Source organism: Serinus canaria, chromosome 13 (genome assembly GCF_022539315.1).
Source record: "Serinus canaria isolate serCan28SL12 chromosome 13, serCan2020, whole genome shotgun sequence".
Taxonomy (NCBI): Eukaryota; Metazoa; Chordata; class Aves; order Passeriformes; family Fringillidae; genus Serinus; species Serinus canaria.
Genome location: NC_066327.1, coordinates 11,295,157 through 11,317,855, shown reverse-complemented (window position 1 = coordinate 11,317,855; position 22,699 = coordinate 11,295,157). Strand labels below are relative to the sequence as shown.

The window sequence follows — 22,699 nt, the reverse complement described above, 5'->3', positions numbered from 1 at the left end:
ATTCCAGAAAAAAAAAACCACCAAGGCCCGGAAGCAGTGGGAGTAGCATAAAGCCTGATTTTCAAAGTTACATTTTCTAAGGCCCCTTTATCCAGTTCTGGCCTGTTTAAACGGACTTTCTGAAACCATAAGAATTGTAAGACACAGCAGCAGAATTTTAGCCTTAGTAATAAATAGGCTGAGCAAAAACTGTATGTTGGGATAAAGGGAAGAAACCAGCTCACTAGGAATGACAATGCTGAACTCTGCTAGGCTCATGCGAATGTATAAAGTCACACCATGTATATTTAATACACTAGCAAAATATTTATTTTATAATGATAAAACAGAAGTGAAGGATTTCTTTTTGGTGTGCACCAGTAATTGTAGTAAAAGAATAAGGGGATTAATGGACTCTTTATACATTTCAATGACAAAAATTCATAAAGGTTAGCATCAAATTCAACTGTTCTCCATTTACAAGCATAAAACTTACCATAATACCCCCCAAACACATATATAAAGAATTATAGTTTTAAAATCTATAAAAAGTAAAAAATATACAGTCAGAAGATCTAACTCTTATTCAAATCTTTAATATAAAATTGTAAACATTTATTTACACAAAGGAAATGTGTATAACAAAATTTTGAGCACCCTTTTCAATTGGATCGTGGTTTTTGGAAGGCAGTGGATGTTGCACAGTGACACTCTCACCTTGCCTGCCCAACCAAAACCGCAGTTTATAAATAAAGCCATGGGCGGCCGGCTGGGTTCAGTTCAGGGGAGATTGGTTTTATTGCTCTGAAGCTGCAGCAAATGGAAAGCCCGAGTGCAGACACAGCCAGTGACACATTACAGGGCACCAGGGCAGAGCCCAGCCCTGCCCATGCACCCATGTACATCAAAACCATATTTTCATTTCCATTGAACTGTTCCAACCTTGTTCCAGTGGCACCGTGTTCTGTGCACAGGGACCAAAGCCAGAGCCAGGGGCTGTTTGGATCCTGTTCACACACGGAGACCAATGGGCATTATAAGCCAGTTTGTCTAGAATCACACCTAATTTTACTCCAACAGTACCATGAAAAGGCCCTGTCATCAAACCCAGATACCTTCCTGAACAAACCCTCTGGTCAAGCAGAGCAATATCCACCTTAGCTTCCAGAAACAGAGGAGGAAAGAGCACACCTGCTTTTTCCTGGACATTTTGCTGGATTGCCTTTTTGGTAGTAATAATGCAAACAGCAGATGGTCTTTTCCTCCAATTAAGAAATCACAACTGGATGGATTGTATTTTGACTTATTCAGAACCAAGTTTGTGTGCAAAATCTACTGGAAAACAGAGCAGATTTCACCACAACCTAAACAGGGAGAAAGAAAAGCTGAATCCTACTACCCTGTTATTTCTGTTAAGTGTTTGTAAGGGGGAGAAAAAAACAGTGACATAGAGGGATGTCACTTGAAATTGAGGTCCCAAGCACCCCTGACAGGAAGGGAAGGCACACTGGTGCAAAGTTAACCCTTAAAATTAAAAATTACAGCAAACACTCCTTCCCCTGATATTGCTAGTTTATATCTATACTTTTCTAATGACACTTACCTTGGACCAATTTTTGGTTTAACTTAACAGTAAACCAAGCTCACTAGCTCTTTTCTTAGATTGCCAGTATGAGAGAAGCTAGCATCAGTAATTTGCATCTCAACTACTTATTCTAGAAAATATCAGAAGTGTCAACAACCAAAGTCACCAACATCTTTATCTTCCCATCCAAAGACAATCTTTATGTTATCTTTTCAAAAGCTCTATAAGGGATTAAGCCTGCTTCAGTGAAGTTTTATTCACTGTTCAAAGGTGGGATCCACTGATCAATGCAGATCTTTCATCAACAGTTCAACATGATAAAATAGCAAATCTGATCAACAGAGCAGAATTCATCCACACTAGCTAAGTGTGCTGGACAAACCATGTTCCATGCATATTTGGAAAGGGTTAAAGTATTAGTGTTAAAAAAGCAGTTTTCAAAAGTGCAAATTGTCTCATAAAGGAGCTGCAGATACAGTAAAATATTTTCCTTCTTTGAAACCAATGATATCTTTCCCTTCCCTTCACCCCCTGTGGAAAAAACCCTCTCTCACAATTCTGCAATGCAGAAAACTCCTGGTGAAGCCAGTCTGTATTGAAGGAAATTGCTTTTAAATCACAATGCTGGGTTTGGTTAGAAAGTTTAGAGGAGTTTTCCAAGAAAGCAGATTTAGAAAGGGAAGAGGTATTTGTGCATTTAAAACAAAAGCTTTCAACTTTATTTTCATTTTAAAATAAACGTTAAGGCAAGGTGGTTTGTTGGTGGATAAGGGATTTTTTTTGGTAGATAGTAAGGACTTTAGAACATGGACTGCTCCCATTGTGGTTTTTGTCCTTTCTGGGACCAACCCCAACATATGGATAAGACGTCTCCCTGGGCTGAGCTGAAGAACAGCATCTGCTTCAAGGGATATTAAAAACGTAAATCCACCAGTCTGTAGAAAGATTATCAAACTTGTAAGCCAGTATTAAAAAAAACAAAGCATTTAAAGGGGGAGACTTCCTCATTGGAGCAACCCTGATACAAGTATTCTCCCAGGCTGCCTGTGCTATTATTGCTAATAAGGACTTTCCACCTCCCAACCAAATTCTTTTCTCCTCAATTTTATCCTGAAGTGACAAAGTCTTGTGCTCATTGCTAACTTTGGGGGATGAACTGATCTCAAAGGTTAGTTTTACTTTTTACAACAAAGAAAACTAGAGGAGCTGTCATGAAGCAAAGCCTTCATTTAAATACAACTACCTTTGGAAATAAGTTATGAAGAAACAGGTGCAAAGTAAATGGCTTTACAATTCATGTTAGACCTACTAAAGTTTAAAAGTTCTCCCATAAGAAATTCCCCCTTTAAACACAGCAAGGTACAAGCCAAGAACTGTGCCTCTCTACAACAGAGTGCAAACTGCAGCTTAAAAGACTACAATCTATGAAGATGACTATCTAGACTAACTGGCCAGGTTTTAATACTTTTTCTCATCTATTACCAGCATCTAGAAATATTTACTGTGAAATATCACTTGCTTACTGAGAATACAGGCACATGCTTCAGCAATGGGGAAAAGAAACAATTCCAAACATTTTGCAAGCATACTCAGGTGCATACAGCCTCTTCTCAAACAAAAATCAGAAGTCTGTTGGACAGTACTATAACAGCATGTCAAGCTATGAACAAATAATTATTGCAAGTAATAGCTGCAGACTAAGCCCTAAACACAATTTGTGCAACTATTTGCGTTCTTTCTGCACTAGTTCTGTGGAATTTTTGTTTTGTTTTTAAATAATTAAAATATTTAGTCTTAGAACACTGCAAGTGAGATCTCTGGAAGGCTGGCTAGGACACAGCATTTTTTGACCTGTTCAAGTGTGCAGCTCCTCAGAGACCGCAGCCAAAGCGCACTCCTCCTGCAGACCTGCTTGGTGCGCTGTGACCACGTGTCAACACTCAGTGAGAAGCAGCTCCAGTCTTTTTCCCAACCATTTACCTCTAATGCCTGCAAGTCTCCTCAATGCCACAGGTTTTTTGGTCCAAGAGTTGTTTATATCTCATGAAATAATTAAAAAAAGTAGAACCCCTGCCCCCGGCCCCATTTTAATGAGTTCCTAACAACTCATCCAAATCGTTCATCCACTCCTCTGAAGTCCTGTTTTTCAGCAAAGAGTCTATCAGATCTGTGTCACCAGTCAAGTTCTGAAGTCCATTATTGCCTGACTGGCCGCTGTAGGCGAAAGGCAGCTCCTGACTGGTCGTCCTCACAGGGTACCCTTGGCTACAGTGCAGGTTTCCTCTGTTGGGAATTTGCTGATTTGGGTTCTGGTTGAAAGCATTCAGGTCTGGAACAGTCTGGTTGATGCCAGGCAGGACTTGCTGAGAGGGTACCTGCTGCTGTGAGGGTGCGTTTGTCCGCGGCTGTGCTCCCAAAGAGGATGACAGCATCTGCCCAGAGACAGCAGCGTTCATCGAGGTCATGGGCCTGCTGGTGCTTAGGCTTACCTGAGGCATTCCCTGGGCAAACTGCTGGTTGGACATCTTTAGATGTGTCTGCTGCATGTGGAAAGAGGAGTTGGCAGTAAATGGTCCTAAGCCACTGTTTGCTTGTGTCTGGTTGTTAATATTAGGGATACCTTGGTGTTGCCAAGATGGATTTTGAGCCCCCATAGCAGCTGGTACTCTTGCCATCTGTGGCTTAGATAAGGTTGCATTCAGTGCACCTTTATTGTGCTGCTGAGAAATATTTGAGTTTGGTAAGGTGTTCTGCCCGTAGGCAGCAGGAACGGCAGCGCCCTGGCCCAAGCTGCCCTGTCTCTGCATGGGGGTCTGTCCATTGGCACTCGGAGTCGTGTGCTGGGGAACCATCTGGTTCATGCCAGGTGGCAGGTTGTACAAACCCCCACGCTGCATGTTCTGCATGCTGGGGTACTGAGACACCCCCCGCTCCTGCTGGCTGGAGCCCGACTGCAGTGGAGCAACAGGAGCGTGTCCAGGTCCCATCTGAAGCATGTTCTGGCTCTGAGGAAACAGCCGAGGACTACCAGAGCTGGACTGTCCTAAATTACTGACCCCAGGCATGGCTGAAGATGACCCTGAAATACAAAGAAATATTTTGTTCATTAAATACCTCAGGTTCAACCAGAGCCAAGCCAGGGTTGTAGGCACAATAACCCACAAGAGAGATGCAGCTGCATTTGTATAAAGTGACCTCTGCAAGCAACACACAGAGAGCAGGAGTTTAATTAAAGAGTGTTAACTGTGGCTCCAGTTAGCACCTCCACCTTGATCTCAAACACAGATATGCCAATGTCCTAAAAAAATCTGAATACCACTTCTAAGAGTTCAGCATCACTAATTCAAAAAAAATTATGACTTTAAAGGCAGGACTCTGATATTTCTTTGTGAACAAAGGTAAACACATATACTTTGAAGTGCATGCACAATTTACTAAGCTGTTAAAAAATACCTCTTACTGTACACACACAGAGTCAGTCATTCCATGCATACTCAAGAGTGCCTCTCTTATCATACAACTGTAGGGTTGCCAGCTCTGCTTTTTCCCAATTCCAGGAATATCTTTTATTTATCTAATATAGAAATATCTAATTCAGAAATTTTTTGGTCAGGTATCTTTTGGATTTTCACAGTCAAGTATTCACTATGTTAATATGCAGTGCTGACAGCCAAACAAGGTGATTTGGAAAAATGTCTTCTCAGCAAACCAAATACGGTCCTTTGCTATAGCAAATTCTGAGTTCAAAATTTCTTCTTGTAGAACAAACAGCCCCCTATTTGAAGCAAGAAAGCAGAAAAGCTCTGTAAAGTGTAGTGCATGTAACACCCCCCACACTCCTTGTAGTCAACCAGGGGAAAGCTTTCTACACTAATAATTTCTCTACTTTCAAAACTAAAAGTAAGCTGCAGAATTTTTTCATATTTTATGATAGCTGAGGAATGCTGGATCTCCATTATTATTAACATTCTATCTGAATAAAACCAGAATTAACAAAAATAAATTCAAATTATATTGAATTAATTATCAACAAAGCACATAATAAAAACACCAGTGTCAAAGGAATGATGGGTGGGGGAAGAGTCTTATTGTGATAATATTTACAGTGAAGAGATCACACATATATCAGGATTTAAGATGCAAAAAATAGTTGCAACCATCATAAAAAAATATTTTTAATAGTACTGATATTCATTATAGCAAAACCTACTCTATTTCTAACAGTTGTATGCCTATCTTTCTGTAGAAAGGTGGCGAGATAAAAAATATTTCAGTGCAATAGTTGAAGGATGCTACTGATGCCTGTGTTAGCACACAATCCTTTTGTATTGGCATTGGGTTTTTTCAGTGAAGTAACAAAACCCAGTTGTAGCTGCACTTGACACTCCACAGGCACGAACACTGTCAGGGTGAGGATATTACCTTTCCATTTGCATTTTACCTCCTCAGTATTTATTTCTGCAGGAACATGGAGAGTAAGAAAACAAAATGAAGGGAAATTTAACAGAATTAATACACTACAGACATATTAAGCTGCATATGACACTTCACATGTAATGAAGAGAATTCAAATTGCATTCCCTTCTAAAGGTAGCAGGGATAGAAATGTTAGAGACTTTTAAACTCCTTGTAGAGATGAGAGAAATAACACACCACTCATCTTTCTTTAATGAGGGCCTGTGATAGATACAGGCACTAGTGATGTCAGGCTTCAGAAAAAAAAACAAACCCTCTGCATCTTAATACATCAAAGATAGAGAGAATTTCCAACCTGCACAGTAAAACAGAAGTATAAAAAAGGCCTGTTGAACAATGAAGGTACTTAAAAATTTTACTCATTTCCCAAACAACATTAAGAATTAGAAGCTTAACTTGTCCAAGATACCTGCAACCAGGGAAGCTGTTAATTTGCAACAGAATCAGAGTACAGGTCAAGAGCTTTTAAGGCACAGTGACATATAATAAATTAATTAAAAGCTATCCAATCCCGGAAATTTAAAGACACCTTGTTTTTCACTCCTGGTAATTTTTCTGCTATTGTTTCAATGGCCATGTTTACTCACCTGTGAACTGTCCAACCTGCTGCTGGTATGGGTTCTGGGGCTGATCCTGGTACTGGGGTGGAGGCCGCGTCAGGTGCCGCTGCAGCTGCTGCTCCTGCTGCTGCCGCTGCTTCTCCTGGAAAATGCCCAATGCAAGACAGTTTGGAAATAGATCAAGCTTTTTCCAAGGGCTGTCTTGGAGAAAAACAAGTTGTCTGCATACTTCTATGCATTGCTGGGAGTCAAAGGGGCTTCTGCAGCCCTACAGTCACTTCAGATTTTGTTCTCAAGGCTCAAACACAGTGAATTTACTCAGATGAGTGACAAGACCAGGATCTCAGAAACAACAGCATGCATTACAAGAATTACTGCAGTGCATGTCTGCAGCCTTTCAGAGATTGAAAATCTGAGATGATAGTCTCCCAATCAGTAACATAATCAATAGGCATTTTTAGCAATACTCTAAAGACAAAAAGGTACAGGTACAAAAAGAGCAAAAGTCAGTGTATTAAAAAAAACACATTTTCTTTTTTGGTCTTTATTTCCAAATCAATGTATTTTAGACCCCACTTTAGAAAACAATAAAAGTTCAAGTCAGAAATATCAAAACCTGAACATGTAAATTCTTTCTACTCCTTGTCTGCAAACTTGAAAAGATATACACAAATTCATATTCTCATATATGACAGGTTTTCCTAGAAGATTTTGAAAAACTGCAGAACTAAGTCCATAATAGAAGTCATACAAGTTTTGCAACCATTGTTTCAAATCACTTTCTTGGCAACGCACTGATCAACTGAAACAAACCCTGCTCATGACACAAAATAATTGTACCTCTGTAAAATAAAAGCAGATGCAACCCATACCTATTTTATGATCAAACCATTTGAAAAACAAACCAAGCAAATTTTCTATTAGGAAACTTTGGGGGAAAATGAAATTTAAACTCCTGAGGGGAAGGTAGATGTAGTGACAGTAGGCTCAGATTTTGACAGTGTTAAGAGCCATCTGGTTGCTTTTACAATATGAAATGTACCAGGCACAGCATTTCTGTCTCTTCTTCCACAGATACCTTCAGCCAGACTGAAATTCTGACATAACCAAGTAGTGATACAATGCACACCTACCTACTTATCCAAAAAGTTACACAGAGCACAGCAGGGGACAGAAATTCCCTTCCAAGAGTATCGGGGTAAAGAAACAAGGCAGAAGCCTTTAGAGAAGAGGCTGGAGCAATGTAACAAACAGCAGATACACATCGCTACCACCCTTCCCAAATGTCTCCAGCTGTGAAGCTGTTGAGACACGCACAGGAATGAAGAGGGCAGGCTGCTTGACAGAGGACCTGCTGCTTGCAAGACCAGTCAGACCTGAAAGAGGCTGACCACAGAAGCCAACAAGAGATGCCATAGCTCTGAGAGAAACCAAGAACTGCAGAATGTGGCCTAGAGAAGAAAATTAAAAAATACACAGAATGCTAAGTGAAAAGACAAATTTATAGTGGTAGGGAATAGCACTGGAGCTACCTGAAACTACAAGTTTCCTGCAAAGCAGACATCAGCAGATTCAGAAATCTTTTTGTAAAACTACATCCAGTATCATGTGTATCCAAAGGAACAAATAGCAAATCAGAATGCTCACAAGACCTAGCTCGACTAGGCAGCACAAGACCAATAAGTGTGGCTAATGCAGTGTCTAAAGCTGTTCAGCTCCAAGGCAAAGCCACTCCTTATTTTGGACCAGAGTCCCAGCATCGCCATAGAAAAATGGAAATTACACAAGTTAACTGTAGTTACCATGACCAGGACAATGAATGAAGTATTTTCATAATACTGATATTTACTGCAGCAACGTGTGCTGGCAAAGCAGAAGCAAATAGATAGGAAAATAATATTTTAATGCTATGTTTGAGATATGCTACTTATCACCTGCCACTGTTCAGAGAGGTCTGACACCTGTTCTATTTATTATTGTCCTAAGGAAACCTACTAGGCCACAGTTCTAAGAGCTCTAACAAAACTCTAATAATCACTATCTACCAGACATGCAAAAGCACAAACAAGAGGTCACACCCCATACTTCCTTTTTCCCCACCTGCTCTCAAAGAATACCTGTTTGTTAACACTCTGGAGAGTAATGATTACTCATCTTTGATATTTGATATTAACACACAAGTCACCAAAGACTGACTGATTTACTAAAGTGTTCTAAGCTTACAGATCACATAACTCATAGAGATGTGGTTTTATTGATGATTTGGGCATTTTCTTTCAGTCTTTAATTACATAATTTGCCCACAGCATTCCCTTAGTCCAAATTGTTTTAACTGAAATATCAAAAACATATCTTGGCCAACACACACTGCCAACCACATTTATGTATTTTGTCTACACTGGCTTCAGAACTGAGGGGGTTTTTCTGTCACCTCTGTTGAGACCTCAATTTCATCAGGATGTCTCCAGGGGATAAAAGGGCCATTGGCTAGAACTTGGCATAGCCATAGCTCCACAATCCTGCATATTGTACTACAACCTTCCCCACAAAAAGGGCTGTCATATATTTTCAGTTCAGAGGAGACTATCATTTCCTTCTATCTTAAAGCTTCTGATGGGCAGACGATTCAGGGAGACCTTAGAGCACTTTTCAGTACCTAAACGGGGCTCATAAGAAGGCTGGAGGGGGAAGTTGTCTCAAAAGGGCATGAAGTGATAGAGCAAAGGGGAATCCAAGACCTCCATCTGAAGGAGGTTAGGTTCAGATTAGATATTAGGAAGAAATTATTTACTGTGAGTGTGGAGAGGCACTGGAACAGGCTGTCCAGAGAAGCTGTGGCTGCCCATCCCTAGAAATGTTTCAAGGCCAGGTTGGATGGAGCTTGGAGCAACCTGGTCTAGTGGAAGATGTCCCTGCCCTTAGCAGAGGAGCTGGAACTGAGGTGATTTTGAAGGTCCTTCCCAACCAAACTATTCTCCGATTCTTAAACATCAAGTGCTATTTCATGCACCAAAGCAAAGCAGCACAAATTAGAAAACAAAGCTGGCCCCTCTCACCTGTTCTGCCAGCAAATGCTGTTGCCTCTGTTCCATTAGGAATTGCTGCTTCTGTTGCTCCATGAGCAGATGCTTTTGTTGCTGCTCTCTCTGCTTCTGCTGGTCCATCAGCATTTGGTGTTGCTTCATCACTGCTGCTTGCTGCTGATAAGCTGAGTTGCTGTGGTTACCTGCCATGGAGACATTTGGAGCTTGGGCACCCACCCCAGAGCCTGGGACAGAAACAGGAACACGAGGAACAGTAGGAGCAGGGTTCTGATCCTGCAGAACACAGGAAAAGGGACAAAAGTTAGAGAAATGCAGAAACTTCTTCACATCTATACAGCGCCAGACACAGAACTGCCAGTTTGGAGTTAGGGTCAGAAGTACCACAACATTGAGGAATAGAGGCTTTAACTCCAGTCTCAAAGTTCTTCCCAATTTCCAGCTCAAACAGGTCAGGATAGCTCTGTGTGCTTTTTTTCAGGCACTTACAAACTGCTCTTCAAACACCCCAGCTTCAGTTTATTTTGGTAGCAGTGTTTGCAAAACTGAAACTACATTTTTAATTTTTGTTATACAAAGCATTTATTGAAATCCTGCCTCTTCTGTCAACATTTCATTCTGCAAGTGTTTTTGTCTCCCATCCTAAAGCTGCTTTTTTTTAATATCAGAGAATTTACTATTTGCAGGTGAAGGGGAGAAAGCTTCCACTGGTCAAAATGGGTCTTAAAGTATTTTTCCAGCAATCCAACCATCACCATACACCACAGACAAAAATACTACTAGAGATAAGTTTGGTATTATTGGTTTTTCTTAAGTCTGCATTTTTTGTCTTTTTTTTTTTGAGACTGGAACTTGGGATAAGAAAAATAACATGGAACATTCAAAAGCTTATACTGTCCTCTTAGTACCAGCAAATCCCTTTGAAATTTGACAATTTTCATCATTTTAAAGCACAGTTCAGCCTCATCTCTAATTACACAAACAAATGCTGCTATGTATAATTTACACAGCCAGCTAATGGGTTTGGCTGTTGGTTCTCATTTTGCAGTTTCATAAGGAATCACAAGCCAAATACAAGGAATGCTGCACTAAGTTGTTCTGTGTGCAAGCTTTCGAGAAATTCTCCCAACGCTTTCATCAGTATTTCTGTTAGTTCAGTCCAAGTGTGGCAGTGTAGACACAAGGTCACCCTCACATTTTTCAGTGAGGGGGAGATGTGACACACACAATCAACTCTACCCTTCTTCCATCAAAGTGCTATTAGACTGTTACTTCTGCCAGATTTCAAAGAGATCCATTTTTTTTATGAAGCACACATTGATCTCAAATTTCTATTTCTACACCAGTGTGGTCTTTATCACAGACTAATCAGAGCTTTTTCACAGGTTTTCTGTTTTGTTGAGGGAACATATGACTAGAGTTGGATCTCAAACAGTTTTTGCTGGAGGAACTTTAATCAAATACCTTTTCTTTTCAACAAGCCCTCTTGTATGTGCATTGCAGGTACATGTTACAGAATCCAATGAGTCTATACTTCCACCCACTACTACAGAAATTTTCACCTGCAGCATACCTGTAGTAACAGTTCTAGACAAGGCAAAGGAGCACCATCTGGAATTTTCTGTTACAGGAAAACCTGAAGCATATGCTTCAAGCAAACAAACATTACCATTATTCATTCTTAAAGATATATTTCTCTCCTATGCCATGCTTCCCCAATGCCCAGAGACTTAACCAATAAAAATCCATAGAACTGAAAGGCTCCACGGAACACCCAAGAAATCAGGAATGCAGCCCCCACTTCCACCTCTCTGCAAAAGTAGGTCTTTTAATAGTAAGCCAACTCTGACACAAGTAGGGACTAAAAACAAGGTAAAGAAATCAAAGCTTCTTTGAGAACACTGTGTAACACTACAGTTTTATACAAGTTATTTTAGTCAGAAGTTTACAAAGCATCTATTTATCTTTGTAAGTAGAAGCTTCTGTGAAGAACGACATAATTTGTTGCCCACAAAGTATATTAAGCTGGAAATCACACGTTACATGATCTAGAACCCAGTAATAAAAACTGTCCCCAGTGGAAAAAAAGACCTCATGATCCTTGTTTAAGATTCTTGTATATAGGATTTTTCTCTTTAAAAATCAATGAAAACATTTGAAACTATACCAAGGAATCTGCACTCCAGCCTTACCTACCCAACAACCTTAAATCTGCTACTGAGCAAAGGTAACTCAGGACATTCACCTGACCATGTGGCAGTCGGTAGGCGATGTTTCCAGGCTTGGGTTTCAACAGGATCATCCCATTTTGGTCGTCACCTACATGGGACAGTGGTGGCTGCTGGCGCTGCTGGATATATGCCAGCATAGGAGTTTTGTTCTGCCCAGGCACAGCCACCCCCTGCTCACACTCTGCTTTGTAATGGGAAAGAGGTTTGGTGTTCCCATAGTCCAGCATAGAGCTTTGACTGTTCACAGGGTTCTGGTTCAAGCTGTTTTGCTGATGACCCAAAATGTTCACATGATAATTGCCTCCAGCTCTTGGTGAGCTTTTGTTTCCCAAATTAGGCATCATGAGTTTCTGATTGTTGAAGTCTGGCTGATAAACCGATGGGCTAGTAGGATTTTCCATGGTATATGGGACAGCCAGTGGACTATGGGAAGGCCCAGGCTGTTGCCACGTCGACATCTGATTTGCTTGGTGGACTTGTGAAGCTTGTTGCTGGTTCTGCAGCATCTGATCTCTCTTCTGCTTGGCAGCAATCTGCTGAAGTTGATGAGCAGAAGACATTTCTTTGGCACTTCCTGCACACTTCCCAGGTAATAACACAGGCCTCTGGATGTTCTGAGAGTGGTTTGATGCCTGCATCATGGGCTGATTAGGATTTTCAGTCATTGACTGACCAGAAGGCTGGAACATCGCCTGAGAACTAACAACCGTTGTAGAAGCAGCACTTACAGGTACAGAAGCAGCACCAATAAATGCTGAACCTGAAGAAGTAGGTCTAACCTGGGGAGATCCCAGCTGCTCTTGTTCAAAGGGTGCTGGGGAAAACTCAGTCTTTATGTTAATATCTTGTGGTAATGGAGTCTGTGCAGCTGAATTTGAAGAATCTGCATCTTTTTTGTCTTCAAAGTCATCATTAAAGAGATCCTTCATGTCTTCATCGGGCACTGATCTATTGAGCTCCTCAATAAGCTCCTTCCATTCTTGCTCATTTAGATTAAGATCAGGCATCAGGTTATTCTGAGATATAGAACCCCCTGCTACAGGATTCATACAGGGAAGCTCATCTACAGGCTCCTGCTTCAGCTCTTTGTTCAAACTCAGAGGAAATGAATCATCAGCATCACCACCTCCATTCATTTGCAGGCTGGAATCTGGAAGACACTTCTTGCTGATGCCATCCAGCCCCATTGGATGTTTCCCATTAAGTTGTAAGGTATCACCAGTACCAGTTTTCTTGTCAAGATGATGAAGTGGAGACACAGGGGGCATTCCATTGGAAGAACCACTCACTCCCAGACCATCCTCACGACGCAGTTTCTTGGACACAGAAAACACATCACCATAGCCATTTTGTTGGTCTCCATTCTGAGGGGAAGCAGCACTATCAAGCTTTCTTTTCACAGTCTCATGGAGCTGCTGAAAAAGAAAAGGAATATTTCAGTTATGTAGTTCTATGTTACACAGATCTGGATTTTTATTTCTTACCAGAACATTGTCTGGCTCTGAACAAAACATTTCAGAAAAATAATCAAAGACTGCATCTTTGTTTTGGTAACATTTTGTTTTACAAGTCAGCACATGAGATTACTTCCTCACTATAATCTCTTACAGAAATTTTTCAAAAAACATGTACTACTTTAAACAGACGCCCCCTCCTTCAGACAAAACTAGAAGCTGCCATGTACTCTAAAAACAAAAAGTTGAGAAATGGCTGTGAACTGGAATATGTTATGATTTTTCCTATTCAAAAGTAGAAAAACATTAAATAATGTTAAGAATCAAATTTCAGATGAGAATAGAAAGCTGTATTCTATTTGATCTATGTACACATACAGTATAATTGTTCTCTCAGACTCATTCATAAAAGTCTCATATTTAAATATTTATAAAGCAGTCCCACATTTAAATATTTAGAAAAAATGAGTAATTCTCTTGTGATAATATCTTTTAGAGAAGAACTGTGTATATAAATTTTGTACACAATCACACTTCTGGCACTGAAGCAAAACGAATTTGTCACTAAGCGACCATTGCTTCACACTTGTGGAAAACGCAATTCGGAGTTCAGCCAGTTCTATCACAGCAGAGCAAGTTCATTCCTTTCCTCTTTTCTCCTGAAGTATTTGCCAGCTGCTCTGACCTCCAGAGCCCCAAGCAGCTCCACAGTTGGCCTCTCACAGATGGTGAAGGCACAGATTCTCTTTCTCATGGTGCCACCTAGAAGCGACCAGTGGCTACAGCAGCAGCTTCACAGCCAGAGCCTGAGCACCTTTGTTCAACTTCTCCTTCTTGCCAGCATTCCTGCAAATATAATGTTCTTTCTATTGACCTCAAAAGCATCTGAAAACAGAATTCCTGCACACATCAAAGGTGACTATAAACTTTTCCTTCCCTCAGGTGCATTCTGTAAAAAAATCTGAGCTTTGCTGGTGCTGGAACGCTCCACCAACGCAGACAAACCTGCAGGGCAGAGACGCTGGCCAACAGCGTAGGGAGCTGGAAGAGGGAACTGCCATCAGCTCCCAGCCTGGGTCAGACACCCTGGTACATCTCAGCAGGACACTCAAAAAGAATCTCCAACAAGAGCCACCCATCTGAGGTGTGGGGTCACTGAACAACAGCCCTCTCAGATGGCAGAAAAGCAGCTCATCAAATAAACCTCAAGACAAGCATGATTCTTTTCATATTACCTGCAGTATTCACAAGGCAGTCCACTAACCCCTGGGGAAAACTCTACCCAAGGAAAAATGGGAAACCTCAAGATCTCAGTATTCAAGCAAGAGGCTGGATGTAGGGCCAGCATAAATTATCAGAAGAATTTTACACACTTGCCTGAGCAACAGCATTCTTTGATTTACAGACAGAAGGACTGGTTCACAATTAATTGTTTCTATTTTTTTTAACCATCTACAGTGAGCTGATCTTTGGGGGCAAAGAAACCCCAGACCATCTGTTTAATTCCTGCACAGGTAACAGCAAAAAAACCCCACTATTTGTTTAATGCTTGCATAGGTAACAGCAAAGCCTTATTTTTATCTGTGGGACAGACTCCAGCTTCCCTGGAGACTGTGATCTTCTGGATGGCTCATGGAAATAGCAGCAGAATAGCAAGATCAGCAGAAGACTGAGGCGGATGAGGTGAGGTGTACATCTGGAGAGGAGGCTGGAACTTGAAATCTCTTAATTTGAACATCAGGTCCTTAGCTTGGAGTAGCAGCTCTCAAGTGCATTTTTCAAATACCAACTTGAAAGAATAATGGAAATTTACTTTTTTGTAAAAAGACAAAATAACAGAGAACAAAAAAACTCAACTGCATCACAACATTTGGCTTTTATCATTTCCCACTGTTTAGTTCATACTCCCACCAGGAAAACTGAAACTCAAGGTGGATGAGTAACTTGCCCAAGGTTATATGATGAGTCAAATTACTCAAAATTTGGGAATGGGTCCTCCTTAATTCTAAATAGTTAGGGAAAAACCCCACTCCCTGAAAACTTACATCAAAATATAACTTCATTTTGTGAGCTACACTCACTGCAGTCTAGAAAAAGACACAGACCCCTAATATCCAGCTCAGGAACTCTCAGATCTCTATGGATTTTAACAGTCATAACACTCAGATATCTGATCCTTGGAGACATTTTGACTGTTAGTTGCCTGGGACAAAATCCTCCTTTCACCTAAAACTGTATTCCTTTGGAGAAAAAAGGGAGATTAAGTTCCTCCCCAGTTTGTCCATGTCTATCCAAATAATCTGGTCTGAGGGGAAAAATAACAAGCTGCATGTGAGATACAAGTCAGACTGCAAGCTATCTACATATCAAGCTGCTCCAACAGAGTTCTCAAGGCAAGAAAAACCTGTTCTCTTCTGCCAAAACTCATGAAAAAACCAACCAACACATGGATGAAGTAAAGCACAGCTTGCTATTCACTAAGAAAACCCTTCAGCTTTAATTTTTTTTTCATTACCATCCTGTAAAGTACAGTGTTCCTCCAGTACGCTGTCCATAATTTCCTCAGCAGAATCAATCAATTTTATTTGTAACACTGAGCCAATCATTTCCACTGTCATAAGATCAGATACAGAAGTGTCCTCTCATTTTCTCAGCCTATTCAATTTTCCAACAAAAGATGAACTTTCTAGATCCCTGCTATCTTGCTATGCCTAAAAATATTACCCCAAAAGCATTTATCTGAAGTATTTATACCAATATAGGAACAGTGCAAGGCAGGGGATGTGAGCTAGCCTCAGTTCTTTGCCCAGGACAGGTCAGAGAGTTTGTCAAAGAGCTACTGAGGGGCCACAAGCTGCACCTCCTCCATCACCTGAGCTGCATTTTATTCACGTGAGCAGAACACACAGTCCTCAACGTGGCCATAAACACTTCCTTGGCAGGAGCACACATGCTCAGCTGTGCATTCCTCATGCACAGAACGCAAGCTGACAAAACCCAGGTGGCATCCATGACAACAAAAGGTGTCCAACACAGCAGCCTCTGGCCATGGAACTCACACACTGACAAGGAGACAGGCTCGCAATGCCAGAGATGGATGTGCGCCCAGGCAACTGACAAAGCTTCCAGCAGAAAACAGAGAGCACACAAAGCATTTTGATATATTCAATCTCTGTCCTAAACCCACCAGCTTTACCACAATGGTGCTCAGCCCTACTGTGGTCTCACTGCAGGGGCAAATTGACTGACTTCACAAAAGCTGTCCAAGAACTACAACAGAAGCCCAACAAGAAAGCAGAAAAGTTTAAAAACTTAATCTATTGCTTGTCTGTTAGCACTGGCAGAATTCAAAACTTCAGAGGCCAGGGCAGTGCTCTCTTACTGCCTTGGGGGGAAGGGGCACGAATCACTGATCAAAACAGTGGTACAAAGTTGTTCTGATTGGTTTTGTTGTTTTTTTTTTGTTTGTTTGTTTGGTGTTGACTTTTTTGGTGTGTACTTAATACCTGAAATTAGATTTAGATAATAATCTGAAACCAGTGACATTTCAATGCATTAGAACTTAACAGGCATGAAAGTTTAGATCACATTATTTGCTTGAAAACAAAAAACCCTTTACCATTCAGAACAGCTAAACTGAGAACAGTTAAGATAAAGTCTGTTTACAAAAATCCACCAGTTTGCTATACTATGAGACCTGTAACTGAAGATGGTTAATATACACACATACACAAACTGTATGCAGGTTTAATTAAAAAAAAAACAAAAACCACCTCATGAACATGGCAGAAAAGAAACTTCTTAAAAATCTGGTCCTCATGCTGTGTCTCTCCGGCTCTGTAATGTTCTTATTTAGCTTTTTAAAGTATCTGCTATAGAGATTTAAATATTCTTACAGAATTTAGGAGAGCTTTAATGTTTTGCATTTCATTTGAAATTAGTTTATCATTTCAATATCAGAATTAAGTCTACAAGAATTTGTTCTGATATACAAGCAAGAGAAACATAATGCTAGACATTTTCAAAGAAGAAATGCTATATTAGACTACAAGCATAATAAAAAACTAGCTCAAATATGGCTTCTAGCATTCTCAACTAGAAGGGGAAACCAAACCAGAATACACCCATTTTTCTGCCATGGAAGTGCCAGTATTGCAGCACAGATAAGCTCCCATGTACCCAAGTTCACAGTAGGCGCTCTACAGACACTGATTCTCCTCTCCTGCCTCACTAAGGACAACAGCAACAAAGACGACAACTCCTTAAGCTGGAATAACAATGCAAATACCAGACATTGTAGTGTATGAATTTTGGATAGAAAACATAACATTCTGACTACACCCCACAGCAAGAACTCCCCCTTTAGTGTGCATCTACGCTCAGTTTCCAAATCTGCATTCCCCCAGCAAGGAAAGCATTTTATTGCCCAATGTGTTCCTGCATTCCAGTGTGCTGTCAGAACCAAACTGCTGGACTCTTTTTTAATTTTTACTTTAATTCCAGCAGACTTTTGTATTTGGGTGACTGCCTGCTGGAGTGAAGAAGGGCTGTGGATAGGCATGTCTATAAATATCCCAAGCCTGCATTAGTCACAAGGGGCAGCTTTTGCTACAGGAATTGTTCTGCTGAATCAAAAAAACTGTGCCTTCAGCAGCAATGCCGGATCCTCCACCTCACTTGAACTTAAACAGCAGCAGCAGCAGCTCAGTCACTCCCAGATCCTTACAACTTAGGAAACATCACTGCATATCTAACTAATCTGGTAAGGGAAATGTTTCAAACATAAAACAATACCTCACAGAGAATTAAAAGGAGACAAAGAAAAACCTGTCTGAGTTGTTGGGCAACAAACTATCAGACTTGTCAGCAAAAACAAACAATGGTGGCAAGACTACACTCCACCATGGCTATATATAAATAACATGTAAATAATTTGCTATCCTTGTGGTAAAACATAATTTCACAATTTAACACCCCTATACCACAGCTTACACAAAAATGAGGTCTTCTGAACTGTTAGAGTACCAGCCTGAGCTTTGTTAGAGGAACATCATTAACACTTGTCAGGACACCATGGGCAATCTATTCTCTTTAATTTATTACTTTAGGTCTTTCAACCAAGAAACAGTGCATTGCTCTCCTTGGATTTCAATTTCATTTAAAACTGTTTACTTGGTGCCTTTGCTTAATTTAGTATTTAAGTAATGCAAAACATCTATCACTCCCAAATAAATGCTGCTCTTCAGCTTTAACACAAAGCCTTCTCAAGACAGGCCACTGACTCGACTTCTGTGCTCATTCCAGAAATACTGTTTGTGGTTTTGTGGCAGTCCTAGACAAAGCAAGCTCTCTGCACAACAACTGCTCTCAGGTGGGGAAAAAAAAACCAGTAAGAAACAGGCAGCAGCTCTCCTTCCAAGACACCACATCATAAAACAAGGAATGGAGATGAAAATCCAGATCTTTGCCATTCTCTTCATTCACATGTCAATGAAACAGCTTCTGTTCAGCTCAGCCATACACTGCCTTTTTGCCTACCACAGAAATGCAAGGAAGCCAACCTTTCTCCTGCAAAGAATTTAATCACCATTATTCAATGAACTTTCACGTATCAGAACCTGGCAGAGAAAAAAAATGTTCTAGGAGACAACCCCCAGCTCTTCCCAACTTCCCTGTTTCTCAAAAATGGAAGATTACACAGCGAACACATTATCCAAATATCAAGCATCTTCTACATTGAACACAGCCTTAATAATGTAATGTTAAAGAACAGAAATGGGAAGTAGATGTCAACATTTGGATTTCCCATTAAATAATGATCTGGAAGTTTTTTGGAAGTAGGAAGCTAGAAGGTTTTTCAACATTTTTCTCAAACGAGGGACAGGCCTAAGTGATGCACAAATAATCAAGGTATTTCTGTATCAATGCTGTATTCTCTCAGTGTCTGTAGCTCAAATTTTACAGCTGCTAAGTAAGGAATCAAGGAATAATCTACCCCTTACTTCTGTCTGTAAGCAAGATCCATCTAACTGCAGGATCTAAACCAGAGCAAAGACTAATAGAAGAGAAAATATCTGATTTTGTCCACGTGACAAATCATACAAGACACTAAGGAGGAAGTGGTAGTGCCTGTGACTATTGTGGATTTACAGAAGGTGCTCTGCAGCACAGCACCTGGCAGCGCCCACACTGTCCACACCTGGGGCAATGCAGCTTCATGTCCTACTGGTACAAGACCTCACAAAAGCCTTCACCTTTACATGAACTGCTCTCATTCAGGGACCAAAATAAATGCTTCATAACTGGTCAACGTAAAGTACCAATTTCCAAGAGCAGATTCATATGCAGCTTCACAGAAAAATCTGGACTGTTACAGCAGCAACAGCTCATATAATGCATGTTGCACTGAGCTAGCAGCATTCTTTGGAAAGGATGTGTCCAGGACGTTTTAAAAGACAGTTCTGGTGTTCATCCAAACTTTATTGAACACTGGAAATCAAGCCCATATCCTTCCCATTCAAAGCACATGCTTGGTCTTGATAATGGCAACATGATGGGCAGAGGTAAAATACCAACCTAGAGAGGGACCTTCTGGGCCAGAGGAATTAAATCAGCAGCAGAAGTGGTGTTGTTGTTGTGTTTTTTTTCCAAGACTTGAATTACTAAGCAAACCAACTTTATACCCCAGTAACGAGGTGATGAATCAGCAGCTGCAATTAAGCTCACAGTCATGGATCCTAGGAAGGAAACAGCAGGCCAGCCCAAGGAAGAGTCATTCATACACTAAACCCCTCTTCTGTTGTGTAAATTGGCCACTGGCAGCAGCTTCCTGTACAAGGACTTCCCCCAAGATGTGCAGTGCACTTCAGAACCAACTGCTGTTGAGAGCCCTCATTATAATGGATGCTAATTAGATCAAATCCACATCCAAAGTGATTTAAGAGAAACAACACCAATGAATTAGAGACATCTTTCTTTCAGAAGATCAATATGAAGTCCTGTGGTGGCAGTTTAAGCAACAGGATTTGACATGCTAAAGAGTACAATGAAAATACACATTATTAAGGGGTAGAGCCCCATATGCAAAAAGCCGAAGAGCCCAGCAGGAAATAAACAGAACCTCCACGAAGGTTTTAGGTAATAAAAATCAAGTTTGAGTAATTTTTGTTTTGACACAAGTTTACATTCAAGATCAGTCTGCTAAACAACAGCTAACTGTAAAGTTTTGTAGAATCAGTGTCAGGAATGCACAAGGTTTCCTCTCTTCCTCAAGTACTCTTCTGTAGCAGCCCTATGAAGTGCTCTAACTGTGTCACAAGGACCTCAGTCTTCTCAACAGTCAGCAAGTCCTCAAGTCTCATAGGTGTATTAGCAAGAACAGAAACAATTCAGTCAAGTAACACTTTCAGTTCATCTTGAAAATACTACAAACTGCACCCAGGCTGCCTAGTGCTGGTCACAGTAAAGATGACATCGATAAACCCCGTGCTTCAGTATTTCACATTATGTCCTGGACACTCAAGCATACATAAAAGCTCTATCGTGATTCTATTTTAAAAACAGTAAATGAGGTCCAACACACAGAGAAGTATATCCTCCTTCCTTTCTAATCCAATCAAATACACAGAACACCCAAAAATATTATTTATTCTATTTATTAACCTGGGAATATCTTTGTTTAACCCAGTGTCCCCTTTTAAAGGCACTCAGAGTGCTACTGATTCATTTTCATGCAGGCCACCATTTAAAAATGCCTGATTTTAAGGCAGACAGGTATTAGGACAGGCAGCCTTTAAGAGGTTATCCTACTAACCTACATTACTGACACATTAGCACACAGCAGTATATTTAAAGGGCCCAGAATAAGCAATAGCTATCTTGATATACAAACAGGGCTATGTGAATATGTCCCCACAACCAGAAATGCTAGAGAAGCCAGAGAAACATTAAGATTTTGAGCTAAGCCAGTTTTTAATGGGTGGAGTGGGATTCTCATAGTGTTCACACCCACTAGAGTGAACGGCAAACAAGCAGCTGCCTTTCCACTAAAATTCTTTCCAATATGAACCAGAATTAACAGATACATTGTCTTAAAACTCCCCCCCCCAGTAATAAGCATATCCTTATCAAATTACTCCACAAAATCCTGACACCCCCAACTGAAAACTTAAACAAGAAAACAAAAATCTAAAGGCACCGCAGTATTAATACCCCTCTGACAATTTCTGCAGGGGCATTTTAGGTGAATTAGCCAGAAATATGATTCACAAAATACTCTGAATGATTTAAGCATCGCAGAAATCCTGCCACTACCCCTACCCCACCGTGCCACAGTTTTTCTATACTCTTCCAGCGTGCAGAGGTGACGAGTGAAAACAAAACAGCCCTTATCGGCTGCGAAGTTGTAACAGAGCAGACAGGGTACTCCGCAAAGCAGCCCCAACCCCAGCCCTCGCACCGCAGGCCACCACACCAGCAGCGAGAGCTTGTTTTCCTTCCCCCATCACGCTCCAGAGAGGTCCCAGTGCCAGCCGGGCACGACCGCCGGTCCCTCCCCAGCCCCAGCACCCGACCCCGGGCGGCGCTTACCGCGATCAGGGCGCTGCTGCGGCCGTGCTGCTGCTCTCCGCTCGCCGCCTCGCCGTCCAGCCCGTTGGCTCCGCTCCTCTCGGCGCTCCCCGCGGCGGCGGCGGGCGGAGGGGGCGCGGGCGGCGGCGGCGCCGGGGGCGGTTGCCGGTGTTTGCCGGCCCGCTTGGCCTTGGCCTGCAGGCAGCGCTGGTGCAGGGCGAAGGTTTGCTGGCGCTCCAGCTCCAGGCGCTCCGGGGACACGGCCTGGTAGCGGGACTCGCAGGCGCTGTGGTGCCGCCGGCAGAGCTCGATGCGCCGGCGGAGCCGCTCCATCACCGCGCTGTGCCGCGGCACCACGAACTCCGCCATGGGGCAGGGGGGCAGCACCATGGGCCGGGCGGCGAAGGGGCGGCCGCCGCCGCTCACCGGCTGCTCGCTCCGGCGCCCGACATGGCGGGGCCTCCGCCGCCCCTCCCGCCGGCCTTACCTGCGCTCCCCGCCGGGATCGTCCCGGCTCTTTCCCCCCGCCCGGCCCGGCGCCCGCTCCTCTCCCCCCCGCCCCACTTCCTCCTTCTGCCCCGAGCCCGGCGCCGCTCCGCTGCCCCGCTCTCCCTCAGCCCTGCTAGCCTCGCAGGGCCCGGCGGAGCCCGCCGCGCTCCCTCCGCCGCCGCCCTCAGGCGCGGGCCGGCCCGGACCCCCGGCCCCCCATTGTTGTCCGCGCCGCCGCCATCTTGAAATTGTTTTTCCCCTCCAGAGCCGAGTTGAGAATAAATGGGCGGAGCTTCCTGGGTGGGGGGTACGTCAC

General features: G+C 42.1%; 1 protein-coding gene across 2 annotated transcripts; it reads right to left on the bottom strand.

Annotated features, from left to right (window-relative positions):
- Positions 1–265: 265 nt before the first annotated feature.
- Positions 266–22,644, bottom strand: MAML1 (mastermind like transcriptional coactivator 1). Of its 2 annotated transcripts, none has more exons than XM_050979621.1 (5): positions 21,916–22,644; positions 11,887–13,287; positions 9,657–9,917; positions 6,628–6,742; positions 266–4,643 (listed from the first exon to the last, which is right to left on the bottom strand). In XM_050979621.1, exons 1-5 carry the CDS (start codon positions 22,282–22,284, stop codon positions 3,652–3,654), a joined length of 3,138 nt encoding a protein of 1,045 aa, XP_050835578.1. In that variant the 5' UTR covers positions 22,285–22,644; the 3' UTR covers positions 266–3,651. The 2 variants fall into 2 exon arrangements, with proteins under 2 accessions (XP_050835578.1, XP_050835579.1); XM_050979622.1 differs by having other exon boundaries at positions 11,887–13,284.
- Positions 22,645–22,699: the final 55 nt, after the last annotated feature.